Source organism: Vulpes vulpes, chromosome 4, assembly GCF_048418805.1.
Source record: "Vulpes vulpes isolate BD-2025 chromosome 4, VulVul3, whole genome shotgun sequence".
Taxonomy (NCBI): domain Eukaryota; kingdom Metazoa; phylum Chordata; class Mammalia; order Carnivora; family Canidae; genus Vulpes; species Vulpes vulpes.
This window is the reverse complement of record NC_132783.1, coordinates 116,366,159-116,391,165: the sequence shown is the minus strand read 5'-3', so window position 1 is coordinate 116,391,165 and position 25,007 is coordinate 116,366,159. Positions and strand designations below refer to the sequence as shown.

Below are 25,007 nucleotides of genomic sequence, written 5' to 3'. Positions count from 1 at the left end.
AATTAGAGATGTCTAAGACTGAGACACATGCAAAATCACTCAGGAAGGCAGTTTCTAAGTCATTACTTTTTATTTTGAAAGATTTGTCAAACTCCCCACATCGTGGCAAGAGTTTGCACGATTAATAAGAAGCAGCTTTTTCATGAAATGCTTGGAGGTGAACGAGTTCTCAGCCTGTGAGATCCGACCATCCCATGGACTTTGAAGTTTCTCTTGATTAATAGGAGGAAAAAACGTGAGAAAGGGAGAAAAGGAAGAACGTGCTGGAAACTGAGGGAAAGACCTCTTGTGACAGCTATCCAAATGTGAAAACAAAACAAAACAAAACAAAACCAATTCACCAACACCACTTTTTCTATTTTACAATTTTTCTACACCTTGCTCTTGACCTTGGCCTCTCTGGTCCGAACAGCCTCCCAGTCCTGCGTTTCCCAAAGACAGCTAGGAGGGGAGAAGCCCTACAGGGTGTGGTGATCCACCCCCCAGGGGCCTGGCGGATTCCAGAGAACTGATGTACCACCCCGGCTCCCAAAAGTTTGTACAAACAGCCTAACATGAAGAGAAATGGCACTGAAAGATGAGAGGAAAATGGTGAGGAACTGGGTTTATATGAGAATTAATATGTTTTCCTAACACAGACTCAGGTCCTGGCTGTGAGTGACCGCCTTGTCATCTGCGGCTCTGGCTGCTGGGCTCTGCAGGACTTTCTCCCACTAGTTCCCCAGCCCCAGAAACATCCTTGCCAGCATCACGTGCCTGCTACTTCCCTTCGCCTACCTTCAGGCCACATGAGGGTGACCCCCCAGCAGCCAATACCCTGAAATAAAACGAACACAAAGACTAACTTGGTGAGCATTAGTCTCAAACTGAGAAACAGAGAGAAAATCTGGAGATGCAATGTGTCGAAGGCAGACGCGAGCAGATCAAAGTTCCCACCCCTACGCCACTAGGACATGAGGCAGCGCAGCAAATGGCAAGAGAAGGGGACCGTTAGTGGGTGAGCAAGAGGCGTCGACAGCCGTGTGATGACTAAGAATGTCATGACTTGGGTTACAATTTTCATTTTTAGCACCGTTAATGTATTCGCTTAAATCTATATTAGCACCTTGTCCCCAGGCAGAACAACAGACCATCCAAACATTTTAAACATTGGGGGAAACAGGAAGGGAAAGATCAAAGAGGGAGGATCCGGGACTGCGGAAGGAGGCGTGGATTTAGATCACCAGATCCTTGTCAATATCCTCTGCAAAGCAAGATGAGAAAACAGAATTAGAAGTGAGGCCCTGTACAGGGGAAGACGGCTTCCCCAGCAGTCGGTGGGTCCCCCCACCCCAGGCCAGCAGTCGGGGGACCAGCCCAAGGTCACCCAGGAGGATGAAGCCTGAGAACTGTGGTCTCCCTGACCCCGGCCTGTTCCTGTCACTCACACCCGCTGCCAAGTGACACTTCCTATCCCCTCTCTAGGTGCCTGCCAGCTACCAAAATAGTGCGAGGCACAAACCAAGTGCTGCGCTTGAGGAAGAGAAAGAGAAAGGGGATGGACCAGAAGGCGCCCGAGAAAGCAAGGCCCACCCGGACGGGAAGAGCAGAAAAAAGAGTTAACGAGGCACAGAGAGGGCACAGGACAGTGGCCCTTTGCTCAGACACTCACTCTCCTTGATGCCGAAGCAGCCCGCCCACTCGTCCAGGGCGATGTACTTGTCATTGTCCAGGTCACAGGTCTCAAAGAAGCGGGTGGTGCAGTGCTCCATGGGGATGAGGGGTGCACGCAGCGGGGCCAGCTCCGTGTGGGACAGGTACCTGCGGGCAAGAGGTTGGAGAGCCTGAGGCATGGGAAAGCCCGCCCATTCCACGAGAGCCAGGGGAGAGCGAGCCTACCCCACAGAGCAGAAGGAAGGGGTGTGCAAGCAGAACAGGAAGCCAGGATCCTGGTCTACCCCTCGCCGTACCGCGGACCTGCGGTGGGGCTTAGAGCAGGCCCTGTCCCCCTCTGAGCCTGTTTCTCCTCCATCGAAGCGGGGAGAGTTGACCATAATGTCTAAGAGCCCTTCCGTTCTGAGATCCCATGGATTCGTAACAAAGGCCTCTCGGTGCATTTAACTATTTCCTAATTGGCTGAGAACTGGGACAAAGAAACTTAAAATGAAAATATTCTGCTATTGGTAGGCCAAAATCTGGTATGCAACCACAATGTGTGTTTCTGGTGGACGCACATTTGTGTAGCTACAAATGCTTAGGAAAGAGTCTAAGTGTGCTTGAGTGGCTCAGCCGGGTAAGCTCTCCGACTTGATTTCAGCTCAGGTCATGATCTCAGGGTCGTGAGATAGAGCCCCACGTCGGGCTCTGTGCCTGGGCATGGAACCTGCTTAAGATTCTCTCTCCCTCTGCCCCTCCACACTGCACCCTCCCCCCCTTTTAAAAATTGAAGTCTAAAAAGAGATATATCAAAATGATAACAGTGCTGCCTTCTGGGGAGAAGTGGGAAGGGACTGGGATTGGCAGGAGGGTCTAAAGAACCGTAACCTTCATGGAGCTTTAGTTTTTTGTATATCATAATGTGTGAGAAGGAGGCCTTCTCGTTTCTCTCCCACCGTCCTCCATTCCTACTCCTCCACCCAGCCTTGACTCCAGAGCCCATGTATGAATTTTCTCCGTCTTTCCCAGAGCCCTCAACTAGTTGTCCTCAAAATATTCTTCCCCAAGGGGCCGCACTGTGATTCCAATTTTCTCTCTAACCCCCAGACCCTCTCGCCCTTCCCAACTCAGAAGGAATCACACAATGTGTTCGAATGGGAAGGAACACTCCCTCCTCTTACATAGTCTATCGGTCGGAAAATCAAGGCCCTAAGGGAAGCAGGGGCTCGGGCAAGGTCACCACGCAGCTCTGGGATGAGAAGAGGGGACGGCCAGATCCCCTGGCCCAGGCTGGAGCACTTTCCCAGATGCACCGCCCCCATCGCCCCAGCTGGAAGTCTCTTCTCCTGGTCCTCTCATGGTGGTGGAATCCAGATGCTCAGCCTGAGTTCCAGATGTCCTCCTGACTTTTCCCTCCCCCTCCACCGTGAGTGACTCAGTTGGATCCCAGCCATGGAAAGAGCCTGGGAGAGAAGCAGCGGGGAGTTTCCCAGAGCTCAGGAGACCCCGGCAGCCGGGGATGGCCGACAAGGTGGGCGGACTCCAGGCACACAGCCTGCACCGAGAACCAGGGGCGAGCCTCCAGTAAGGAGCACCGCTATACGGAGTGTGCTCCCCCAGGCATGTCAACAGCATGCCCCATCCTTCTCTGCTCCCCCAAGAACACCCGGCAAAAGGAGACCAGAAAGCTGTGCCGAGGGTCTGACAATCACTACTCGGCCTCACATGCAGCAGGCCTCCACCTGCACCTTCTGGGAGCCTTTTCACTTGTTTCTTCGATCGTCAGAAGCCCATCATCACCCACAGCGTGAGCTTCCCGGGGTCAGGGACCATGTCGGTTCTGATTACTGTTAAAGCTCCTGCCTGGAATAGCGCTGAGCACATAACAGACGCTCAGTAAGTGTTTGCTGACAGCTGCCTGACTGCTCTGTGGTGGACCTGCACGGCTCTTCACTTTTGGACAAGAAGCAAGAACAATTAAACCAAGGCTTGCAACGTGGATGGGATTGGCTCCGTGGATGCTGCCCTATCGGGGCCGGGTCTCAGGTCCTGCTGAGGGACTGTGAGCACGCAGGCTGCCCCACCTCCGCCGCGCTGGCCCAGGGAGTCTGAGCGCCTCCCTAGCTCACTCTCCGTCAACTAACGGAGACGCAAGGCCAGCATGCACAGGGGTAAGGAGGGATTTTCAGTTCCCTCTGACTTCCACTTCTTCTGGCATGAAAACGTATTTGGCTTTCTTCCCCTCGGTTCTGCATGTTTTCTCCTATGCCTGCTCCTCCTTGCCTCGGCCCCTGCGCAAACAAACTGTGGGCTGCAGGGCTGGGAGCAGCAGAGACGGCCGAGAGGGTTTCTGACCAGACCCAGTGCACCTGCCAGCCCTGACCTGAAACACTGTCTATACCAACACCAAGGGATCCAAGGGCCGGAGGCCTTACCCGTCAATGGGGTGCTGGTCCAGCTGGCCAAACTGCCAGTGCACAGGGAAGATGTACATGTTGTAGTTCTTCTCAAAGTCCCGGGCCAGCAGCTCCACGGGGTGGTCTCCAGCCTCCAGGCGCTTCTCGTTCTCGTGGATCTTCTTCACCTATGAGAGCAGACGCTGCGTGACAAAGGGTCCGGCGGAGACAGTCCAGGCCAGTCAGGGCCTCTTCCACTACTGACAGCAGGCCAGAGCCAGAAGAGGCCAGCTGAGGCCAAGGTTCAGAATGAGGGAAGGAAGAGGCAGAGATGGGTGCCAGTATCTCATCCACAAAAGCGGAGGCCTGGGCTGATCGCAAAGGAGTCTATCTCCATAGAGCTGCCCCGTCAAACTCATCTGGGGAGTGTGTTAAAATGCAGCTTCCTGGGCCTGGTTTCACAGAGACCCTGATTCTATAGGCATGAGGTAGGGTTCAGGAATCTGTACTTTATCAGTACTCCAAGTGCTCCATAGATCCAATAAAGTATAAGATCCACAGACTCCGAAGGAGAAAAGCTTAGGGCTGTCTGTGTCCCCTGTCTGTGTCCCTTTGTGTTTAACACTGGGCTAAACCAATGAACTGAGCAGGTCTCTTGATTACAAGACTTCTCAGGTCCTTAAGAAGTGAACGCATACAGTGGGCCTCCAGAGGCCGTGAGACGTCTGTGTCCCAGCACCCAGAATGAGGGCACTCGTCAGAGCAGGGGTTGAGGCTCCCACCTGGGGGCCTATTTTAGGATTGGGACCTTGTGGATCTCAGCGAGCATGGGGCCAGGAGCCATCTGGCTCAGAGCTGGGCAGAGGCCTGGAACAGGCCAGAAAGGGGGCACTTACTCGCAGCTTCTGCTTCTCGGTCAGAAGGTTGTTGTCCTCATCCCTTTCGTACAGAGTGACCAGAACGTTCTTGAGCCAGTCCCGCATGCGCAGAGGGAATTCAGTCAGCTCAGAGTCCAGGCAGGGGGGGATGTCTAGGTTCAAAACACAGAAGTTGCCAGCACAGCCCCTGACCCTACGTGCCTGGGGGCCGACGTGCCAGCTAGGCCAAGCTTCCCACCCCGGGCCCCTCCTATAGCTAGCTCCATCAGCGACCTTGGCTCAGTGGGCGATTCGGCCTTTCTGGGCCAGTTTCTTCACCCTAGTGAGCAAAGGAGACCGTGTGGAGGGAAGAATGCTCTGCAAATGGAGACACAAAGACATGCCTGCTGTTCCCTTGGCCTAATCTGATCTACTAAGGTAAACGGGTCACTCCAGTGACTCTTGCACCTTTCTGCATGATGGGGCCTGAAAGACAGAGGCCCAGGTCCCACACTGGTGATTCCAACCACCGGGAGAGGTTTGAAGCTGAGAGGCTGAGGAATAACGTCTATCCATAGGCCCAGCTTAGCTGGGGTGGGGAGGTCAGTAATGCTTACCCACCAGAACATTCTTCATGATAATGATTCCATCCTGATCTTTGGAACTCAGAATACCCGAATGTCAGACCAAGTCCACCCTCTTATTGGTCTTATTGGTTAGCATGGGGAGAAGGGGCTTGCTCGAGGCCACATGATCAGAACCTTATCCACCATCTAGGGCATATGGTTGTCCTGGGGCTTAGAGGCCTATCCTTCCCTCATCCTAAGTCTAGGGAAAGTTCCCTCTGTGGTTAGAAGCACGACCTTCTCCACCACCAGCTGAGGAGTAGAAGGGAACATCTGTAGTGGACACACTAGGAGTTGGAGCAAGTGAACAATATGCCCCAGAGGACAGTAAGAGCCACTTGGTGAAAGGCCCCTTGGCACACTTCTCAATCTCACTGCCCAAAGATTCCTATCAACATTCCTTCCCCAGTCCTCCTTCCCCTCCCCCTGCCTCCTTCCTGTGCCTTCTCATTTCATGCCCTGGGTCCCAGAACTGGGAAAGTGGGGCTGACCACAGGAGAACCTGGTTTTCTTCTCCACCTTTGTGCACTCTGTATACCTGAGGCAGGTGAGTGGCCCTCCCCCATAGCATGTGATACCAGAATATACCAGGCACACAACACAACATGGATGTTATCTTGGAGGAGGACCAGATGTACCCGGGAGGCACCTAGGCCAGTGAAATCTGCACCTGGAATCACTAACAAAAAGCTGGACAAAGGGGACCTGGGTGGCTCAGTTGGTTAAGAATCTGCCTTTGGCTCAGATCACGATCCCAGGACCCTGGGATTGAGCCCCGCATTGGGCTCCCTATTTAGCAGGGAGCTTGCTTCTCCCTCTCACTCTACCTCCTGCTCCCCTTACTTACTTGTGCTCTCTTTCTCTTTCTCTCTTTCTCTCTCTCTCTCTCTCTCTCTCTCTCTCCCTCTCTCTCTCTCTCTGTCAAATGAATAAATAAAATCTTAAAAAAAAAAAAAAAGCTAGACAATATCCTGGCATTCTTTCCCCCAAATACCTAACTCCCAGGTTTCTAGAAGAGGATGGTTCATCTTTTTCAAGTGGGCAGTTAGGAATGTGATGGAGTGAAAATGCTGAGGATATGGCAACACAGAGTAACAGGGCCTAAAGGGAACTAACTGACAGGCATGCCCCATATTTTAAAGCATTCAAATTCAAATATTTTCAAAACACTTTATAGGCCCAGGGTGCCTGGCTGGCTCAGTCAGAAGAGCATGTGACTTTTGATCTCAGAGTTGTGAGTTTGAGGTTGTGTAATGCAAGAGATTACTTAAATTTTTTTAAAAATTGTAAATGAAACAAAAATCTGATATAGGCCCAGAAAGAACATCATTTTTGCCTTACAATATTGAAGCAGTAAAGATTTGGGTTAGCCCTATAGAAGAGCATCCTCATCATTAGAGAAGAAGAATGCGGTGTGTTGGATGCCAGCAAGAGGCTCCAAAAATCCACCCTGACCTTGTGCTTCCACAATTGCTCAGTCCTTCCTGGAGGTGTCCTAAATGCAGAGCCCAGAGGAAGCTACTCATAGACAATCCTCTCCTTTTATAAATGGCAATCCTGAGGCTCAGAGAGGGGAAGAGACTTGCCCAATGTCACTTAGCATGGGGCAGCAGAGCATGTGTCAGCACCAGATCAGGGCTCTTCCTGCGAGATGGGAGCCTGGAAGAGCCACCAGGACAGACTCACATTTGCAAGGCCCAATGTAGTCCAGGTGGAGTTTGTGGCCTTTCTTGGTGCCTTCCAGGGTGCACTTGGTAGCAAAGAAGTGGCAGGAAGAGTCAAAGGTCTTGTTGTCGTTGCTGCATACCTGTCGGCAAAAAGCACAGAGCACCTCGTCTTCACTTCCAAAGCCCTTCACTGGCACCACCATCTTTGCCCATTTCAGAGGTGGAGACACAAAGGGCCAGGCAAGGAATGCAATGAGCCCAAGGCCAAGCAGTGACTTGGTGGTGGGGCTGCAATAAGAACCCGCTCTTTGGGCTCCCAGGCTGATGTTCAGCCCCTGCTGAGAGCCACAGGTGGTCTCCGAGCAGAGCTACAACAGAATCAGGCTGAGACATGGGAAAACAAATCTGGCAGATCTGGAAAGGATGAGTTAAAGATGCGGATGGCAAAAAAGGCAGAGGGTACAGGAGAAAGTTACCACAGAGAGCCTGGGATTGCTATGCTGAGAAAGGCCCGCTTGCGATGTTGGCCCTTGGCTGGCATCCGAGAACTTGGCTGGTAAACAAGTCCCTGTGCTGCCATAAAACTTTCCATAGAAGATAAGGACGCCTCACTGTGCCTAGGCTGCTTGTACAAACAATTCGGTTTATGCTGAACTTCTGCTTTCCTTCTGGAGTCTGGAAGTCTGGAAGTCTGGAATTTGGGTATGTGCTAGGCAGAGGGTGTCTACGTGACCAGTCCTCAATGAAAACTTTGAGTGCTAACTCACTAATGGATTTCCTTGAGCAGAAACATTGCTCCCATGTGCCAGTATCTTTGTAGCTGAGGAAAGAGTGCATTTTGTAAGACCCCTCATGCAGGTGGAGAAAGGAAGCAAGCCTGTACGTGGGTTCCTCCAGACTCTCCCTATGTCTTGTTCCAGTATTTTTTAGCTATGTGTCTTTAACATGCCACTGCAGTAAGTCTTCACTGTGAGTACAACTGTACATTGAGGCATGCGAGTCCTCCTAATGAATCTCTGTACACGGGGGTGGCTGAGCAGAGGTGCTGAGGGCAGAACAGGGACAGTGGCACTATCTCTGTCAGGAGGCTGGGAGCCTTGTGTCGAACCTCCTGTATGTGCTTACTCAAAATTGCTTATATATCGCTGCAGAGGGAGAGTTGATGGGCACTGGAGACCAGTGGGATGGGAGGAAAGGGGTGAGGAGGAGGGAAGAGTTGGCAAGGATGCTAAAAGTTGGGGCCCATAGGAGAAGTTGTACTGGGGAGAGACTAAAGATGGAGAACCCAGATAGGAGGTTGTGGGAATAATGCTGATACCAGATTTGCTATCCTGAGCTAGGCCATCACTAGCACATTGGTTGTCTTGAGTGGGCACTCAACAAATAATCATATGGATGGATGAATGGATGGTTGGATAAATGAGTTCTATTGGAGGCAGAATGGATGGGTTTGAAAGATTTTTTTATATAGCATATGTAGGGTACTAAGTACTTCCTAACAAATCCACACAATAGTCCTATGAAATAAAGCCTATTTCTATACCCACTTTAGAGATGAGAAAGCTGAGACTTGGGAAAGTTCTGCACTTAGTTAAGATCTAACAGCTAAGTTAAAAGGGTGGCAATGAGGTTTGAAGTCAACCTTCAGTCTGACCCCAGAACCCATATTTTTGGGCCTGATGCTTTGCTAGGCTACTCCCAAGCAGAGAAAGCCCCTATTTCAGTGTCTGGTGCTCTTGATATATTCCTTTCTAGATCTGGTGTGGAGCTGGGAACCTGTTGGTGCCACATAAATTCTTGCTGGTTGCTGGAGAGACCCAGTGACAGGCAGAGGCTTCAGAGCCTTACTTCCACTTTGTGACTACATGGCAAAGGAACTTTTGAGACTAGAGCTGCCCCATAGAGCCACCAAGCCACTAGTGTTCTGGGCAGCCACTCCATGTTTGCAAGGGCTCAATCCCCCAACCCCCTACCCTTACCTTCTCAAACTCGCCAATGGGAGCAGGGCAGCTGGTAGGGTCCTGGCACACACACATGGGAGTATTGCTCTCATCCAGCTCACACACTTTGCCATGTTTGCAGTGGTGGTTCTGGCAGGGGTCTGGTGGAGTACAAGGACATGTAGTTAGCACCACCGGGTCCACCCCAGCCCAACCAGACTGATTCTTGGGTAAAACTGTCGCCCATGGCCCCCACTCTGGGCTTTGGACAACCCTGAGACCTTTCTCTTCTGCTGAGACCAGCAATCGGCATTTAAGGGAGAAATTGGCTCCGTCTGGGGATTAGAGATTCAGTGTGAGGTCAGGGTCAGGTACTTTTTGGGGAGTTGCAGGCTTAATCTGGGACCTAGGAGCACTGGATACCATGTAACTCCCTTGAGGATTGAAATAACCACTGTGTTCTCAGCTCTCTGTTCCTCAGTGATAGTGAGGCATTTGGGTATTATAAAATAACCTTTCAAGAATGACTTGGAAAATCGGCTGTTGTCAGGGTGCCAAGGAGCTGTGAGGCCAAGCAAAACAGACTTGAGTGGCCATAAAGGAAGAGGGAGAAGAGCCCTGAGGCCCACACTGAACAATAGAGCCCAGCTGTGTCTGGTAAACACCGGATGAGGGTGGGCCTGGAGGAGGGGAGGAACAGACTCAGTAGATGCCCCTCTACTCCAACAAAAACTCTGTGCCTTCAGGATGACAGCTCAATCTAGCCGTTTCCTCCTGATACATGATTTGGGGTATTTTAGTCATTCTTTATTGGATGCTTGCCCTGCCAGGCACTGAGCCAAGTGCTCTGGTGCCTCATCTCATAATCCTCCAGCAGCTGTGTGGTGAGGGTCTTCATCATTCCTGCATTAGAGATGAGGAAGCTGGGCTCAGAGGAGCTAAGCAGGCTGTCCGAAGGCACTCTCAGCACGAGTCAACAAGTTTAGAGGCAAATCTAGGTTGGTTTGCCTCCCAGGTCCTTGCTTTAACACCTTGGGTATGATGCCTCTGTACTCTGTGGGAAGGAGATGCCAGCATGGTGGGCTGGAGACGAAGGACATTTCTCTCTTTCTGGCACCTACTCCAAGGGTAGCATTATATGAGCTATGTCGTGAAACCCAACTTTAGAATCAGGGCAAATAGCTGTGAGGGGGGAAGGCCATTTCCAGCTTGGGAACATCCCTTCCTGACACTCACAGAATTGACAGACTGGCTATACAAAGATCATTCCTAGATTCCAGAGAATATTCCTAACCTTTGAGTCAACAGTTTCTCCTCCACAGCCCACCCTGAATTTCCTTGGGAAAGAACCTCATGTAGGCTGTCCCCATGCCCTGGGCTCAAGCATCAGAAGACAAAGACTGGTCATGACAAGACACAAGAAAGGGACCTACTTTCAGCCACCACCTCCTCTTCAGTTTCCTCAGCACCTTCATCAAATTCTCCTACTTCCACCTGCACGGGGTTGGCTCCCACAGGTCCCTGGGGTGGAGGGAGAAGGGTGAGTTAAATGGCTCCTACCCTCAGAGGCAAATGCTGGAGGGGATTTCCTTGAAGCTTCGGGTCCCACGAAAGGAGAGACAAGATGGAAAGGTGTGCCAGGCCCAGGGCACAGGAAGCACATAATGTCAGGGCCCAGAATTTGGATGGGCTCTTACAGACCCACCGAGATGCCTCAGAGGCTGGCAGAGGTGTTGGAACAGGAGGGGTACCAAGCCCGCCACCCCCGCCAGCCACATCGCAAAGCCCCCTTTATGTTTAATGTATGGGGAGACAGTGGGTGTTCACCTAAGAAAAATTGTTCCATAGCTTAAAAATAAAAAATTTCAAAATCATAGCTTCCAACTCTAGTGTGCCATGGAAGGTTTGGGAAGCATTCAGGAATGCGTCAGGATTGGGGGATACACAGGATTCACATCTGTGCTGTGTATGCACATGGGAAGGGACAAACGCCCATTTCAGGATCGAGACCCATTCTCCAGGGAATGAATGTAGAGGTCTGGGGTCCCCACCCACCTACCTCTGCCACCTCAGCCACGGTTTCCTCTACCACCTCTGTCTCATCAGGCAGGGCTTCCTGTTGCTGTTGAGAAGAAAAAATGGGGTTCAGAGAGGTCAGAACGATGTGTCTCCAGCCAGAGAAGCTAGGAGAGCAGCTCACTGGAGATCCCCAAGGTTATGCCTCAGGGACTGCCCTGGGTGGGGTGATGAGGGCAAATGAGAAGCCAAACACAGGGCTCATTGGAACTCTGGAGCACCCACCTTTATGTATTTTATATCTGGGCCATCTGTTGAAGATTTAGCTTGGGAAAGCATTTCCATTGCTTTGAACCCCTATGAATCTGAAAACCACTGATGCAGACCAACTCCTTTCATCTTAGAGTGGGACAACGGAGACCCACTGGGCATGAACATCATGCATTTTAACAGATGTCATTAGCTTCCCCAGGAGTGTGATATTATTATGATGATTTGGTGATTCCTTCTTGCCATGTCAACTTGGGAGTAGGAAGAAGCAAGAGGAGCCTGGCTGGCTAGGCCTTCTTCTGAAAGTAATGCTAACCCTGCCAAATCTTCTGACAAAATCTACCTGCCAGAACCCACCATCACTCACACCTCCTAGTGGAGAGAGGATGAGGGAATCAGGGGTTGAGAGAAGCTGTCGGCCGGCCGCATGCTTCTTCCTCCGTCTTCCGCTACTGGCTTCCAGTTTAGCTTTGGATGACTACTACCAGCCCCCTGCAGGCAGGTCTTGGCGGGAGTGTCTGTCAGGGTGCTCCACACTCCCCTGGCCAAGAAGCAGGGCCAGGACCCAAGCTCAACTAGATTGGCTCTCCTTGAATTGTTTTTAAATCTTCTTGGCACGTTTTCTCAAGATGCTACTGGAGCAGATCCATTCAGATAGCAGCATCTCCAAGACCATCTATATGTTCTTACTTCCCAGATCCTGAACCTGCCCTTTTCCAGTCTTCCCTAACATCTTTGATTTTATGATTTACAACTGTATCTCCTCACCCCCAATTTGGCCAGATTGGAGCCTGTTGCTTGTCATCAAGTGATCTGGAAACTAGCCAACCCTCTCTGTGGCTGCTATAAGTTCACCTTCTCCTTACATGGAAATCTCTCTTCCCTGGATTCTCCATCCAGCAGTCCTCATCTCAATTTTTCTCCTGTGCTTATTAGTGTAAGAAAAAAAAATCTTTTAAAAAAATAAGGCAAATAATGAGATAGACAGGGAAGTCCCTGACCACCCCCAAGCATCCAGGGCTAGCAGATTTGGTGCCACTGAACTGGTGGTGTGAGGAAGACCAAGCAAATATGCTCTTTGGGTACTTACAGGGGCTGCCAAGGCCCTCCCGGCCAGGCAAAGGAGAAAGAAGATCCAGGCCCTCATGGTGCTGGGAACCCTGTGGGGAGACAGAGATTGAGAGCTGAGTGAGTGGAGGAGGGCTTCTTGATGGGGGAGCTCCTTCTGACACTGAATTCCTGTGAGATGCAGGGTAATTTTAGAGGTGTGTATTAAGTTATAGTAAAAGATGGAAGAGAAATCTGCTTCCACTCAATTCTCTTCCAAACCCAACAATATGAAGAGAAACTCTCAGTGTGGTGCTAAGATGTCTCTAATACCTTTCTAGCACTCATCTATCTCCTTTGTAACAGAGAGCAGGTTCTGGCTCAGAGCCTCCACAGGAAACTATATCCAGCTGGAATTCAACGAAGTTGTTTTGTCTTCTTTGTGTTTATTTTTATTGTTTCCTCCCATTTATGACAAAAGACAAAGATTTCTCCATTTATGGTAAAGATATAAAGTCTCTTTTGTCTGTACATTTACTGAAGTTTTTTTGTTTTTTAAAGATTTTATTTATTTATCCATGAGAGACACACAGAGAGAGAGAGAGAGGCAGAGACACAAGGCAGAAGGAGAAGCAGGCTCCATGCAGGGAGTCCGACATGGGACCTGATTCCGGGTCTCCAGGATCACACCCTTGGCTGAAGGCGGCACTAAACTGCCGAGCCACCCGGGCTGCCCACATTTACTGACGTTTTTAAAGAGTATTTCCACAAAGGTGGTTGGCTAACTAGTCAAGTTTGGGAGATAATGAGCCAGACCATCTTCAAGGACCCTTAAATCCTTGATGTTCCAGGATTCTTTTTTTTTTTTTTCCCTATTCCCATAACCTTCCTCCTCTTCCTTTTCCTCCTCCTTCCTACTCCTTTTGAAAGGGTGGGAAGTTAATAGGCAGAAACCCCCTGCCAATTTGAGACAATGAGATCTACCTTCTAAAACAGAAAACAATAGTCTTGGAGTGTGACCAGTGGGAGCTTGAGGGTAGCCACATTTTTCTCCACTCTACCCAGAAGGAACAGCACTTCTCTGTCCCCTAGGGAAACTAACCAAATATTTGCATGTGTTCATGTTGTCTCCTCTTTCCTCTTCACAGCTGAAGAATGTTAGCTAAGATCTGAAACATGTTCCTGCCCTGGTAACTGCTAAGACGTCACTCTCTAAATGCTAACCTCTTCACTCCAAAAATCTCAGGATGCCCAGGGATTTGGGAGCAGAATCTTCTCTGATGGTTCACTGCCAAAATGCCATCCCTCATAGAGGAACTGTAACAAGGTCAATTTATTTCTTGTTCTCACTAGATGGACTTCATTTCCAAATGGCTTTAGAAAGCTCTTCTTTAGATGGATTTAAATTTACCTCCCTCTAACTTTGGTCTACTCTGTTCCTCCTATGCCTACATGAAACAGGAGTGCTCCCTCCGCCCCCCAGTAGATTTTAGGAGACATGAGCAGTGGCCATGTCTTCCCTCTTTTGCCCCCACAAACTTCTGTATTGGGCTCATTATCCCTAGCTCTTTCCAAGACTTTTCAACTGACTGAATATCTTGGAGGTAGCCTGGCATCATGGAAAAAAAAATACTCGGCTTGGAATTAAATGCCAGGGGTCCTTGATCTGCCTCAAAAATATCCTGGTGTATTGGTTAAATTGCTTGTCCTCTCCAGACCCTGTTCCCCCTTCCATCGGTTGTAAGGGTAGGACTAGGTAAGCTTAGAGGTCATAGGCTGGATTCTTAAATGCCCTCAAAATGCTGCAGGTACACACAATGGTCTTGGCATGTGTTGTCACCTGTGGTATAACCCTTCTTCACTTGGGTTATAGCATTTGAACAGTAGAAACAGGCAGAGGAGGAGCAGACTTCATAATGGCCCTTTATTGTATTAAAATAGACACAAAACCTCATCTCCTATTTCATGATGTGTGTATGAAATAAAACTTAACAGAAATTTAATGGGATCCTCCAGGAGGCCTGGCATTGCTTCACCCTGGCTCAACTCTCAGAGACGTCCAGTCTTTCCAGGCAGTTGTTAGAATGTTCCTGCCCCACACAGTTGTATGCTTGTTTCCCCCAGGCCTAAGGTGGAAAAATCTCCCTGCTTGCTTTCCCATTTGGAAGATACAAGCAAGACAACCCCTGCATACGATTTTATGAATGGAACAGGAGAGAAAGCATCAATGGATGACTTGTCTGAGCCTGTTTGAAGTCAAAGGGTCAAAGTGAGACCAGTAGCTAGAAACACAAAAAGATGTTGTTTGGGCTCCAGTGACAGAAGTCATGTCATTGGAGAGATACCCCAGCTAGGACTGGACATGTAATAAGCTTCTGGTTGAAGAGCCAAGAAGACCAACATCCTCAGAATCTGTGTCCTTCATCTGAGCAGAGAGAGCAGCTATGTTCCCCTCTCTGACCAGGGAAAGGTTTGTTGGTCAACTTTTTTGTCTGTCCTTCCTGCCTCACCCCCTTCCTATGCTTCTTTGCCAGTGGCACACTCACCCTTCCTGCTGCTGGCTTTGCAGCCAGAACCAAAAAATAATTCTAAATCTTATAGTGTATTTAGTGTCTAAAGGCCTCATTTATATGGAATCTATGACGCACTGGTGGACAAGGCATGGGTAGGTTCCTAGTCCCACTTTCCTGATGAGCCTGTGGTTGAGAGCAGGAAATCATGCAACATTCAGGCCTCTTGCAAGTCAAACTGCCTTGACAACGTCCCTTCTCATGGAGTAGGGCTAGGCCTAATAGGGACTATGTTCAGTCCACTGTGGGAGTAGAGGAGAAAGGCAGGAAGTGACAGTGTTAAGAAAATGACCCTAAATCTTGGAGAAAGAGTTCTTTTCCAAGTTTGGGGTTCTTTATCACCAATCCCAGAACCCTTTCCCTCCAGATCTTTATCACCAATCCCAGAACCCTTTCCCTCCAGATGATAGGAGGAGAGGGAAGGAGAACAGCTGGACTGTTCTTCCCACACAGCCATACTTCCTACACACACACAAGATCCCTCCCTGAGCCTCTCTGAAACAGGTCTGGCACCCATCTTACACAGCTAATGGGGTGCCACAGTAACCCCGGGGAGGTCAGACAGAGTCAAACCCCAACATTTAGAACACATACGTTGTCAATCAAACCTAGATCTGGTATTCCCAGTGAAAATATAAACAGCTTTGTAGAAATTACTAGTTTTAAATGAAAACTCCCTCCTTTGTGACGATGTCTATATCTGTCCTTTCCAAAGTGTCTCGGAGCATCCCACTGGAGGCTTAAGGCATATCTTGCTGTCCCATAGTACAGGTGAGAAGACTGAGGCCCAGAGAGGGGAAAGAATCTTCCAAGAGCCCCAGGGAGTGAGTGGCAAGGCTGAACGAGGGCCCAAGCAGCCCTGCTCCACCACTGGCCAGCTCTTCACTTCACACAGTTTCTCTTGGCAGCTGCTCCCACCCAGGTGCTCACCTGAATGGAGCCCGGCTGGGCTGTGAACTGGCTCGAGGTACAGGGAAAGTAGACTGGGCCAGGGGAGGAACAGGAGGTGTGTTTCCCTTGGCTTGGTGGTCATCAAATGCGGACACTGCTCACCCCCACCCCACTGCTGCCTCCTCCCCCTGTTCCGTACATCAAGTCCCTTCCTTTTGCCTTTATTTGCTCTGGAGACGGCTGAAAACCCGTCTTCAGCTGCCAGCAGGACCCGAAGCTGAGGTCACTTCTCTCTTTAGAAAGACTCTGGGGATGGAAAAGTACAGCCAGCCCCCCAGTTCATCTCCCTCAAGATATAAAGGGCCTCATCCAGGCTCTCCCTGGACACTGAAAAATCCCTGAATGTCAGAACCGGAGGATATCTGAGAATCATGGAATTTTAGATTGCAGTCTTGGAATTGTAGGCTCTTAAGAACGTGGAGCACAGTATCTGAGTTCGATTTGAGTAGAAAGAGGTTTATGGAGCAGTGCAGTCCAATAGAACCCTCTGGAGATGATGAAATTATTCTATATCTGCATTGTCCAACATGGTAGCTATTGGCCACATGTGGTTGCCAAACACTTGAAATATTGCTAGTGTAAATGAACTGAATTTTTCATTCTACTTCATTTCAATTATTAAATTTAAGTAGCCACATGTGGATTCTGGCTACCACATCATAGTGGTTATACAGGTAACCACAGGTTATGCAGTGTACCATAAAGGTAAGCACATCGGCTCTGGAGATAGAACTCATGGGTTCAAATCCCCGCTCGGCCACTTAGCAGCTGTGTGACATTCAGAAAGTGACTTTCCCTCTCTGGGCCTCAACTCATTTCTCCATCTGTAAAATAGAAATAATACACCTACCTTGAAAGGCTCAGGACGATTCTTATGAGAGAATACGAGAAGTAAGCAATGTTGCTTGGAAGAGCATCTTAAAAATCCAAGGATCCCAGAATCTCCATCCCCCTCAAAAAATCCCAGGGCAAGAACCCCGGCTCTGTCTGTGTTTCTCTCAAGGAGAAATGGTGCCGAGGTGGAACAAAGGAGACACTGCTCCTCTTGGTCAAGGGGACACCAGCCCAGCTTCCAGAGAACACAGTGAAGAAGCCTGGGCCCCCGGCTGGCCTCTTGGTTGGGCTGCTGACGCAAACCAAGCATCTCTCTCCCACTGTTTGGCTTGGAAACAAGGTTCCAAAAAACACACGTTCCTGGTAAACAAGCCCCAAGAGAGAAAAACAAGTCTGGAGGCTAATAAAGGAACCCCCTCTGTGAGCCAAGCCCGCCAGGGAGCTGGGACTTGGAAGGCGGTCGGAGCCAGGCCAGAGAGGCGCCGCCACAGTCGGTAGGACCTCACTAGCACTCAGTGCCAGGGAGCAAGCACAGCCTCTCGGAGGTGGTCTCGTGACATGGAAGTCGTGAGTCCTAGGATGCAGTCTTGGCAACGCTGCTCCCGGCTCACTGCACAAACTTAGGAAGGGCTCCTCTACTCCCTGGACCACACCTGGCCCTGCTCACCTGCACAATGAGGAGATTGTTTCAGATCAGTGGTGTTCAAAATTATGTAAGCCCTCTCTTTCAATGAGGTCTTCTGCGAAGTCCAATATTTGAAGCAGCTAAAGGCTTATGCATTTGTTGAAACATGGATCTATTATGATCTGGTCGACAAATCAGTTTGGAATTAAAAAAACAAAAGCGGGTGCAAGTGGAGTTGAGATGGGGCTGAAAGTCCTCTACGCTCAGACACCCCTTGGAGCATCTCTGGGTTCTCCCGTGGGTACAGTTGGAAAACCCTGGGGCAAGGTCGTCCTTAAGGATTCTTTCAGCCCTGATGTTCTAAGTCGGCTCAGATAGAAGCCTTTCAGAGTATCACCCCTCCCAACCTGTCCCTTGACTCTGCTTCTAATTTTAATATTTCTTGCTGGAAGGGAAGAAGCTAAGGGAAACTTTTAGGGTATTATGGGTGCTCAAGCCTAGGAGTGAAGAGGTTCTGGGGCAACTCCAGAGCAGCCCTGGAGTTTGGGACTAGAATCAGCCTAACAGAGATTCCATAAACGCACCTAGATGCCACGTTTCACTGTTGCATGGTGGTTAGGAGAGGCCCAGGGTGGGGCTTCAGGCTTTCCTCCTTGGCTCCCTCTAGGGGCCACTGCTGCATCCGGGTGACCACAAACAGAGGTGAGAAAGAACATCAGAAACCAGGCTGTCACATACCAAAGATAGCAAATACATGGTGAGTATGTCTAAACCTGCTCCTCCAGTGCCTGTGGCAGACATTACTAATCGATCACATGACCTTTTCCCCTAAAGTGCAGAGTGGCATCTGAATCCTGAGCAGTTTCTCTGGCTGCCAGTACCAATGGATTAGTGTCGTCAAGCCATGTGAAACCTCTTTGCCATGCTCCTGGTTTTAGAGATAGAGGAATTGAGGCTCAAAGAGGGAAAACAACTCTCTCAAGGGTCACACGCAGGCTGGTACCGATGCTAAACTTCCAGATGTTTAGAACCATCCAGATATTCACGTTGTTTTGCATTGTTTCTTTTTTCCTCTGATCGGTCTGGGATTCTAATGTCATGACTAAGATAAGATGACCCAGAGGGATCCCCAGATGAGATAGGTCAATATCAAGTGTCTGAAAGAACGCCGTTCTGGACAGAGTTGGTATCACCATCCATATTTTTTCAGTAGACACCAAGCTGTATGTCTTGAGAGTGAGGGTAGAGCTAATTTCCTGTCTCAGACAGCTCTGACCTAGATAAGAGGAGGTGGCTTTTCTAAATAATTTTGCCAAGTTACTACTTGCTGGCTCTGGCTCTGCTCAGCCCAGCCTCCCTGAGTTCAGGGTTGGGGTCAAGATCCAGGCTCCGTGCTGAAGAGGAAAGTAGCTTCATTAATTCCCAGGTTAGGCTGAAAGCTCAGCTCCAACTCTCTCTTTCCTCCTTTAAAGATGGATCAGGCAAAGAGCCAGCAGGAAGCAAATGAGCAGCCACCTACTGGATGCATCATGCTGCCCAAATGGCAAAGCCCTGAAGGCTGGGATAGGCCACACTGGCCAACAAAGAGGGAGAAAGTACCCCTATCACTCATCATCCACAGGGCTTGTTGCCTATGGAGGGAGGTGCACGGGTGTGAAACCAAACTGAGCAGATGAAAACTAACCCGAAAAAAAAGAAAAAAGAAAAAGAAAAGTTAGGCTCAGACATCAGTTGGCCATGTGACCTTCAGTAATTATCTTCCTTCTCTGATCCCCTGATCCTCATTCTCTATCTGTGAAGATAGAGAATACCAGTGATTTGGTATCGTATGTGTTAATGTGTCTACCTACTTGTCATAACCTGTAGTTCTGTCTGGCTCTGCACATCTGAGTGTGGCTACAGATGGCAGTAGCATCTACAACCCTGACGTGTCTATATAAATTATCTGTGGCCTTGAGGACCTCTAGGTGAAGCATCGGTCTGTTTTGGCCAGTGTAGGTCAGGGCCAGGGTTTGTATGTGCACCAAGATGTATACCTGGAACTTGTCTGTGACTCATCATATCATTCAGGGGGAGGCATGTGAGAGTATGACCTTCTGTGTTTGCACATGTGTGCAGGCATTTATTTTTAGCTGTGCCCGTGGGTGTCTTTTGGTAAAATCCATGTTTGCAGTCTACATCTTCGTTTGTGTCTGTCCCTGTTTATCTCTACCCTTGGCTACCTATCTAAATAACCTCAAAAGCCAAGTATTCTCCGGTTTACCTCACATCCTGAGTTCTTGTCTTTTCTCCACCATCCTTTCCTATTTATAGCTTATTTTAGCAAGGAAAACTACTCTTGTAAATAACAGACCCCAGCCATGCTATTGGTTGACAAGTCTCTACAGATGGATGAAGATTTTAACAGGACTGTTACCCAACCCAAGATCCCTTAGCCCTCCTCTCCTGTTTCCTTTTCAACTAGGGGGATAGGGGTTAAAAATGTAGGCCAGCTATTTCTTCTCATGAAAGCAACCTCTGGGATTTACGTTTGCAGAACTTCAGATCTGGAAAGGCCCCTAGAGACCATCTAGATTCCCCATTTAACAAATTAGGAAGCGGAGACCCAGAGAAGGGAACGGTCTTACCTAACGTCACTCACTGTGAGTCATGACTTGCCTCTACCACCGCCTTGGCCAATGCTTTTTTCACAGTGGAGGGTACAACACTCTTGGGAAATACGAAGGCGCCCAAATCAAAATGGATTTAAGCAATATTTACTTTGCTTAAACGTGCCTGTTAGCATTTTTGATAAAGAGAAGTTATACACAACCCTGAGATTATGGAGCTGCTGGACCAAAAAGCTGGAAATGAGTTCACCAAGTCTTTGGATGCCATAAGTTTATCAGTTCTAAAAACCCAATGCATGGGGGGGCATGGAGGGGCCACAGTTTACCAAGTGTTTCCTGTGTCTCATCCTTTCTTCTGCGCAGTATCCCTTTTGAGGTGATTGTTGTTATTGCTCTCTAACCAAGGAAGAAACTGGGGCTCAGTTTCTCGGAGGAGAAACTGGGGCTCAGTTTCTCAATTCTCGGAGGAGAATTAATTAGTTCAAGGTCAAATGACACCTTCTGACAGCAGTGGAACTAAAACTCAAGTCTTCAAACCTCGGGTCGGGGAGGTTTATCACAGCCCCACAGCTGCCCTGGGATCCTGGGAGATCAGCAGGGCAGGACCTAGAGTTTGCTGTCCTGGTATTTGGGGACTGAGTGGGGAGTGGGGGACATTCAGACCGAGCCTGATGTTCCGAGTGTTTCAGTGTCCCCTCCCAGCCAGCAGGCAGAGACCCTGAAAAAAAGGTTACCGTGGCAACTCACATTCCTCCCAGAATGAGTCATGGCAAAGAAGAGCCTTTCTGTGGGTGGGACTTGGAGAAAGTTTCAAAAGTTGATTTCTTCTCCAGGCATCCCTTCCCCCCTCCCCCCTCCCTTTGCTCCAGGCTTTGTCGATGTGGCAGCTGAGCACTGTGAGTTAACCCTCTCTTCCCCCAACCACTCCCTTTCAAAATTGTTTATCCTCCCGCAATTACATCTGCTTCCAGTCCCACACTCCATCTCCCACATCATCATGCCCTCTGGCTATTTGGGAAGTAGTACATCCATTTGAGGATATCTTAAGAGTAAAGGCTGTGAACACTTCTTGTTCTCGTTCTCTCTCTCTCTCTCTCTCTCTCTCACACACACACACACACACACACACACTACCATACAAACAATTTTAAGTGGCTTGCAGATGCCTTTAAGCTCATTCAAAGGCCAGTCCGTGGATTTCAATTTAAGGGACTTTTCCTTGAAAGTTCCAGATGATGTCAAAGACCATCAAGTCCAACCTTCTTACTTTATAGATAGGGAAATTAAGTCCAAAGGACTTACTTACCTAAGACAGCACATAGGATGTGCGCCTTAAGTCTGCCAACCTACTTATTTGCTTCTCCCTCTACTATCGGCACTTGGATGAGATAGAAATTTAACCCCAGGGAATTGCTAGTGAAAATATCCTCTCTGTGTTCTGTGTAGAATGCTGTCCTTTCTGGGGGGAAAATGTGTGTCTTTCTGTTCTCTCTTGGGCAAACTGGGCTTTCTTGAAGACATGCCTCATCTCAGTGCACCCTTTTCCCTTGGTGTCCCTCAGACCCAAGGAAGTCCACTCACCAGCCAGCCAATGAAGCTAACCAAGGAAATACAGGAGAGAGTATGTCCAAAGAGGACTTAATATCCTAAAAGGCAAGATACCACTTCCATATAGAGTTTGGGCTTTCTAAACAAGGAGGTGTGAGAAGGTTGCCTGGGACTCTCTATCTTTCGTTCCCCCTCCTCCCCTTCTTGGAACATCTTCCACCACACCCAGCCTCCCACAGGATGGAGAGCCTTGGTTGGATGATATCAGATGCCTGGGGTCTTCAGATCTACATAGACTAAGGGCTCCAGCCAGTGAGTTTCTGTGCTTACGCCCAGGCAGCCCAGGATGGGAACAATGCCTAACCCAGAAGTGACTGTCTGACGGTGCTATTTCAGAGTGCGTGTGTTGGGGGGGAGGGGTCCGTGGGGGAGGATTCCGGGGAAACAGAAGCCTTCTCAGAGGTGCTGAGTAAAGGTAGAGACCCCACCACCACCACCACTATTTGCCCTCCAGAGATCAATGTATCATTGATGCAGAGTTCCTTTTGGAAAACAGAACCCCTCCCGAGAACCAAGTCTAGGAAGTGTCTTCTCCTGGAATGAGGGAGCAGGGCAGACTCTGGCTGCCAGCCGTCCCCACGCAGCTGTGACCAGATCAGATTCCTAGGAACGCAGGCTGCCACATTTGCGAAGGGAGCACAGAGGTTAAGCAGGCAGCCTCTGACACCAGAGAGGCAGGCACAGAGAAAGACGGAGAAAGAGAAAACCACTCTCAAAGACACAGTGAGGTAATGTACCGCACACCTAAAAGAGAGACCAAGTTATACCACCTGAAAAGCAACAGGCAGTGAGTCTGTGGCCCCTGCCCTTAGCGGGAGTGGTGATGGAGCCCTGAAGGAGAAGCACACCCTGTCCCTGACCCGCAGACCTCCCAGCACTTCTCCTCTTTCTGTACCCAAACTGCAGGAGTGAGCTAGGGTGTCAGGGTGGAGCAACCAGAGAAGGGAGAGGCCAGGCAGGGTCGTGCGTACCTCAGTGGCAGGCAGGCAGCTGGCGGAGTGCGCTCTGGGCAGTGTGAAGGTCTGCAGGAATGTGGAGCGTTTAGAGCCAGGCAACAGGAAGCCACTCGCAGCTCTGGGCTGGGTCTGTCTCCCCTCCACCCCTTGGTCCCTCCTCCTCCTCCTCTGTCTCCTCCTTCTCCCCCTCCCCGCCACAGCCAAAGCCAGCCAGATCTTCCATTTCTCTCCTCCTCTTCTTCTGGTGGGCTGTCCTGACTAGGCTCCCCAACCCTGGCTGCCTCAGGGGTTCTGGGGCTGCTACCTACACAGACTCATGGAGTGCCAGGGCTGGAAGGGTCCACAGGAATCATGTGGAACAATCTTCTCCTTGTTCCGAGGGGAACTGAGGCTTGGAAGGGGCAAGGGATTACCCAAAGGCTCCCAGGGGCAGAGCCGGGCCCAAGTGTCCCAACTTCACGACCAGTGATCTTTCCAAGATTAGGCAATGCCAACGAGGGCATTGCAATTCCAGGGGGCTGTATCTGTGACAAAGGCAAATCCAGGACTGGCCTCTGTGCAGACAAGAGAAGCTGCCTCTGGTGGCATCATCGCTGATGATTGGGGGTATGATCTAAAAATAACAACTCTGACTCTAGTTGCACCACAAATAGACATATAAGAGATTTGCTTTCTAGCTGGGGAGTCTGTGTCATCAGTATAGAATAGAGAAGGTGACTGATGATAATGATCATAGGAGTGGCAATAGCCATGGCTTGCTGAGACTTAATCATCTTCACCAGCGAGTCCCTGACTAGGTATTGTTATTGTGCCCATTTTACTAATAATGAAACAGAGGCTCAAAGCGGCTAAGTCACTTGCCTAAGATCACCAGGTTTAAAGTGGTCTGGGGAGGCTAAGTCCATCACAATTCAATTTGGTTCATTCTTATGCTACATGAACTTCTCAGTGCAACAGGTCTTGGTTGAATATTTATGAGAATTTCGGTACCCCTGGGTGACTCAGTGGTTTAGCACCTGCCTTGGGCCAGGGCATGATCCTGGAGTCCCAGATCGAGTCCCACATCGGGCTCCTTGCATGAAGCCTGCTTCTCCCTCTGCCTGTGTCTCTGCCTCTCTCTATGTCTCTCGTGAATAAATAAATAAAATATTTTTAAAAAAAGAAAATTTATGAGAATATTGATGAATGTATGACTGTTTGTGAGTGCGTTCCTGGAACTTTGAGTGATATAAGAATGGATATCTGGTCGTTGTCCTGCAGGAGTTTTGGATCTTGCTAAGAGGGCATGCCTTATGCATTAGTCCACTCACATGAGTGATATAGACTCTGGGGGTTCAGAGTGGAGGGATCCCTGGATTGGAGAAGGCTTGCTGGAATAGGTGCCTCTGGGAGCATGGATTTGGCTTGAATAACATGGAAAGGGAGAAGACAGAGAACACTCTCATAAACTTCTACATGATATGGCCTTTGCCTCTCTTGCCATCCTCTCCTTCTTACTTACTCTACTCGAGGACACTGGCCTCAGTTCTTCATGGACCCTAGCATTGTTCCCATCCCTGGTTCTTTGCACTTGCTCTTACCTCTGCCAGGGCCAGTCGCCTGTCTGAATTTCCTGTGCCTGAACTCTCCTCATCCTTCAGGTGTTATAGTGTCATCTCCTAGAAGAGACCCCCCTACTCCCGACCACCCACCGGAACCAGCCTCCTTGCCTCTCTCACAGGCATATTTCACACCAACTTACCCTGTCTTTTTTCCCTCCTATCATTTGTCATTATCAGAAATTATTTGTCTCCCCCACAAGGGGAGGCAGGAGCTTCACATGTCATGTTTGCTGCAATGCTCTAAATGTCTAGAACAGGGGCAGCCCCCGTGGCGCAGCGGTTTGGAGACGCCTGCAGCCGGAGATGTGATCCTGGAGACCAGAGATTGAGTCCCGCGTCGGGCTCCCTGCATGGAGCCTGCTTCTCCCTCTGCCTGTCTCTGCCTCTCTCTGTATCTATGAATAAATAAAAATTTTAAAATCTTTAAAAAAATAAAAATAAAAAAATAAATGTCTAGAACAGTGGCCAACACTGAGCTGGCATTCACTCAGTGAGGGGGTTGTCTTTTAATAGCATTCCAGCCTGGAATAGTGCCCAACACTCGTCTTCCAGAGACCCTCAAACCTACAAAAATTGATTGTAAAAGTTTGGGTGTCTGTGCATCTTTCTGTAGAGAAGGCTCATGGCTTTCATCAAGTTCTCAAAGACTCTAGTGAGGAATCCAAGAAAGGACCTCTACTCCACATGCTCCCCAAGGCCTCTCCCTGATCCAGAGGCGAAGAGCTGATGCTCAGCCTTGGTGTTCAATACAGGCTGCTGGCGGACTCCTCAGATATGTTTCACCATCTGGACAGATGCA

The 25,007-nt window shown here is 49.5% G+C and overlaps 1 protein-coding gene across 3 annotated transcripts; it reads right to left on the bottom strand.

Moving 5' to 3' along the window:
• Positions 1-51: 51 nt before the first annotated feature.
• SPARC (secreted protein acidic and cysteine rich) lies at positions 52-22,994 on the bottom strand. 3 transcript variants are annotated; one of them, XM_072756793.1, is made up of 11 exons: positions 22,623-22,755; positions 18,019-18,110; positions 12,498-12,567; positions 11,181-11,243; positions 10,555-10,642; positions 9,161-9,282; positions 7,201-7,321; positions 4,928-5,061; positions 4,071-4,219; positions 1,652-1,800; positions 52-1,243 (listed from the first exon to the last, which is right to left on the bottom strand). In XM_072756793.1, the coding sequence occupies exons 3-11, from the start codon at positions 12,552-12,554 to the stop codon at positions 1,215-1,217; spliced, it is 912 nt and encodes a 303-aa protein (XP_072612894.1). In that variant the 5' UTR covers positions 12,555-12,567; positions 18,019-18,110; positions 22,623-22,755; the 3' UTR covers positions 52-1,214. The 3 variants fall into 3 exon arrangements, with proteins under 3 accessions (XP_072612894.1, XP_072612892.1, XP_072612893.1); XM_072756791.1 differs by lacking the exon at positions 18,019-18,110 and having other exon boundaries at positions 22,623-22,994; XM_072756792.1 differs by lacking the exons at positions 18,019-18,110; positions 22,623-22,755 and adding an exon at positions 16,826-17,476.
• Positions 22,995-25,007: the final 2,013 nt, after the last annotated feature.

Excerpts from the sequence above, each read along its gene's own strand:
- SPARC (XM_072756791.1), bottom strand. The coding sequence starts at position 12,554 with ATGAGGGCCTGGATCTTCTTTCTCCTTTGCCTGGCCGGGAGGGCCTTG. Across the intron at positions 11,244-12,497 it reads GGAGGGCCTTGGCAGCCCCT|CAACAGGAAGCCCTGCCTGA; the intron begins GTAAGTACCCAA and ends TCTTCTCAACAG. Across the intron at positions 9,283-10,554 it reads AGAGGAGGTGGTGGCTGAAA|ACCCCTGCCAGAACCACCAC; the intron begins GTAGGTCCCTTT and ends GTACTCCACCAG.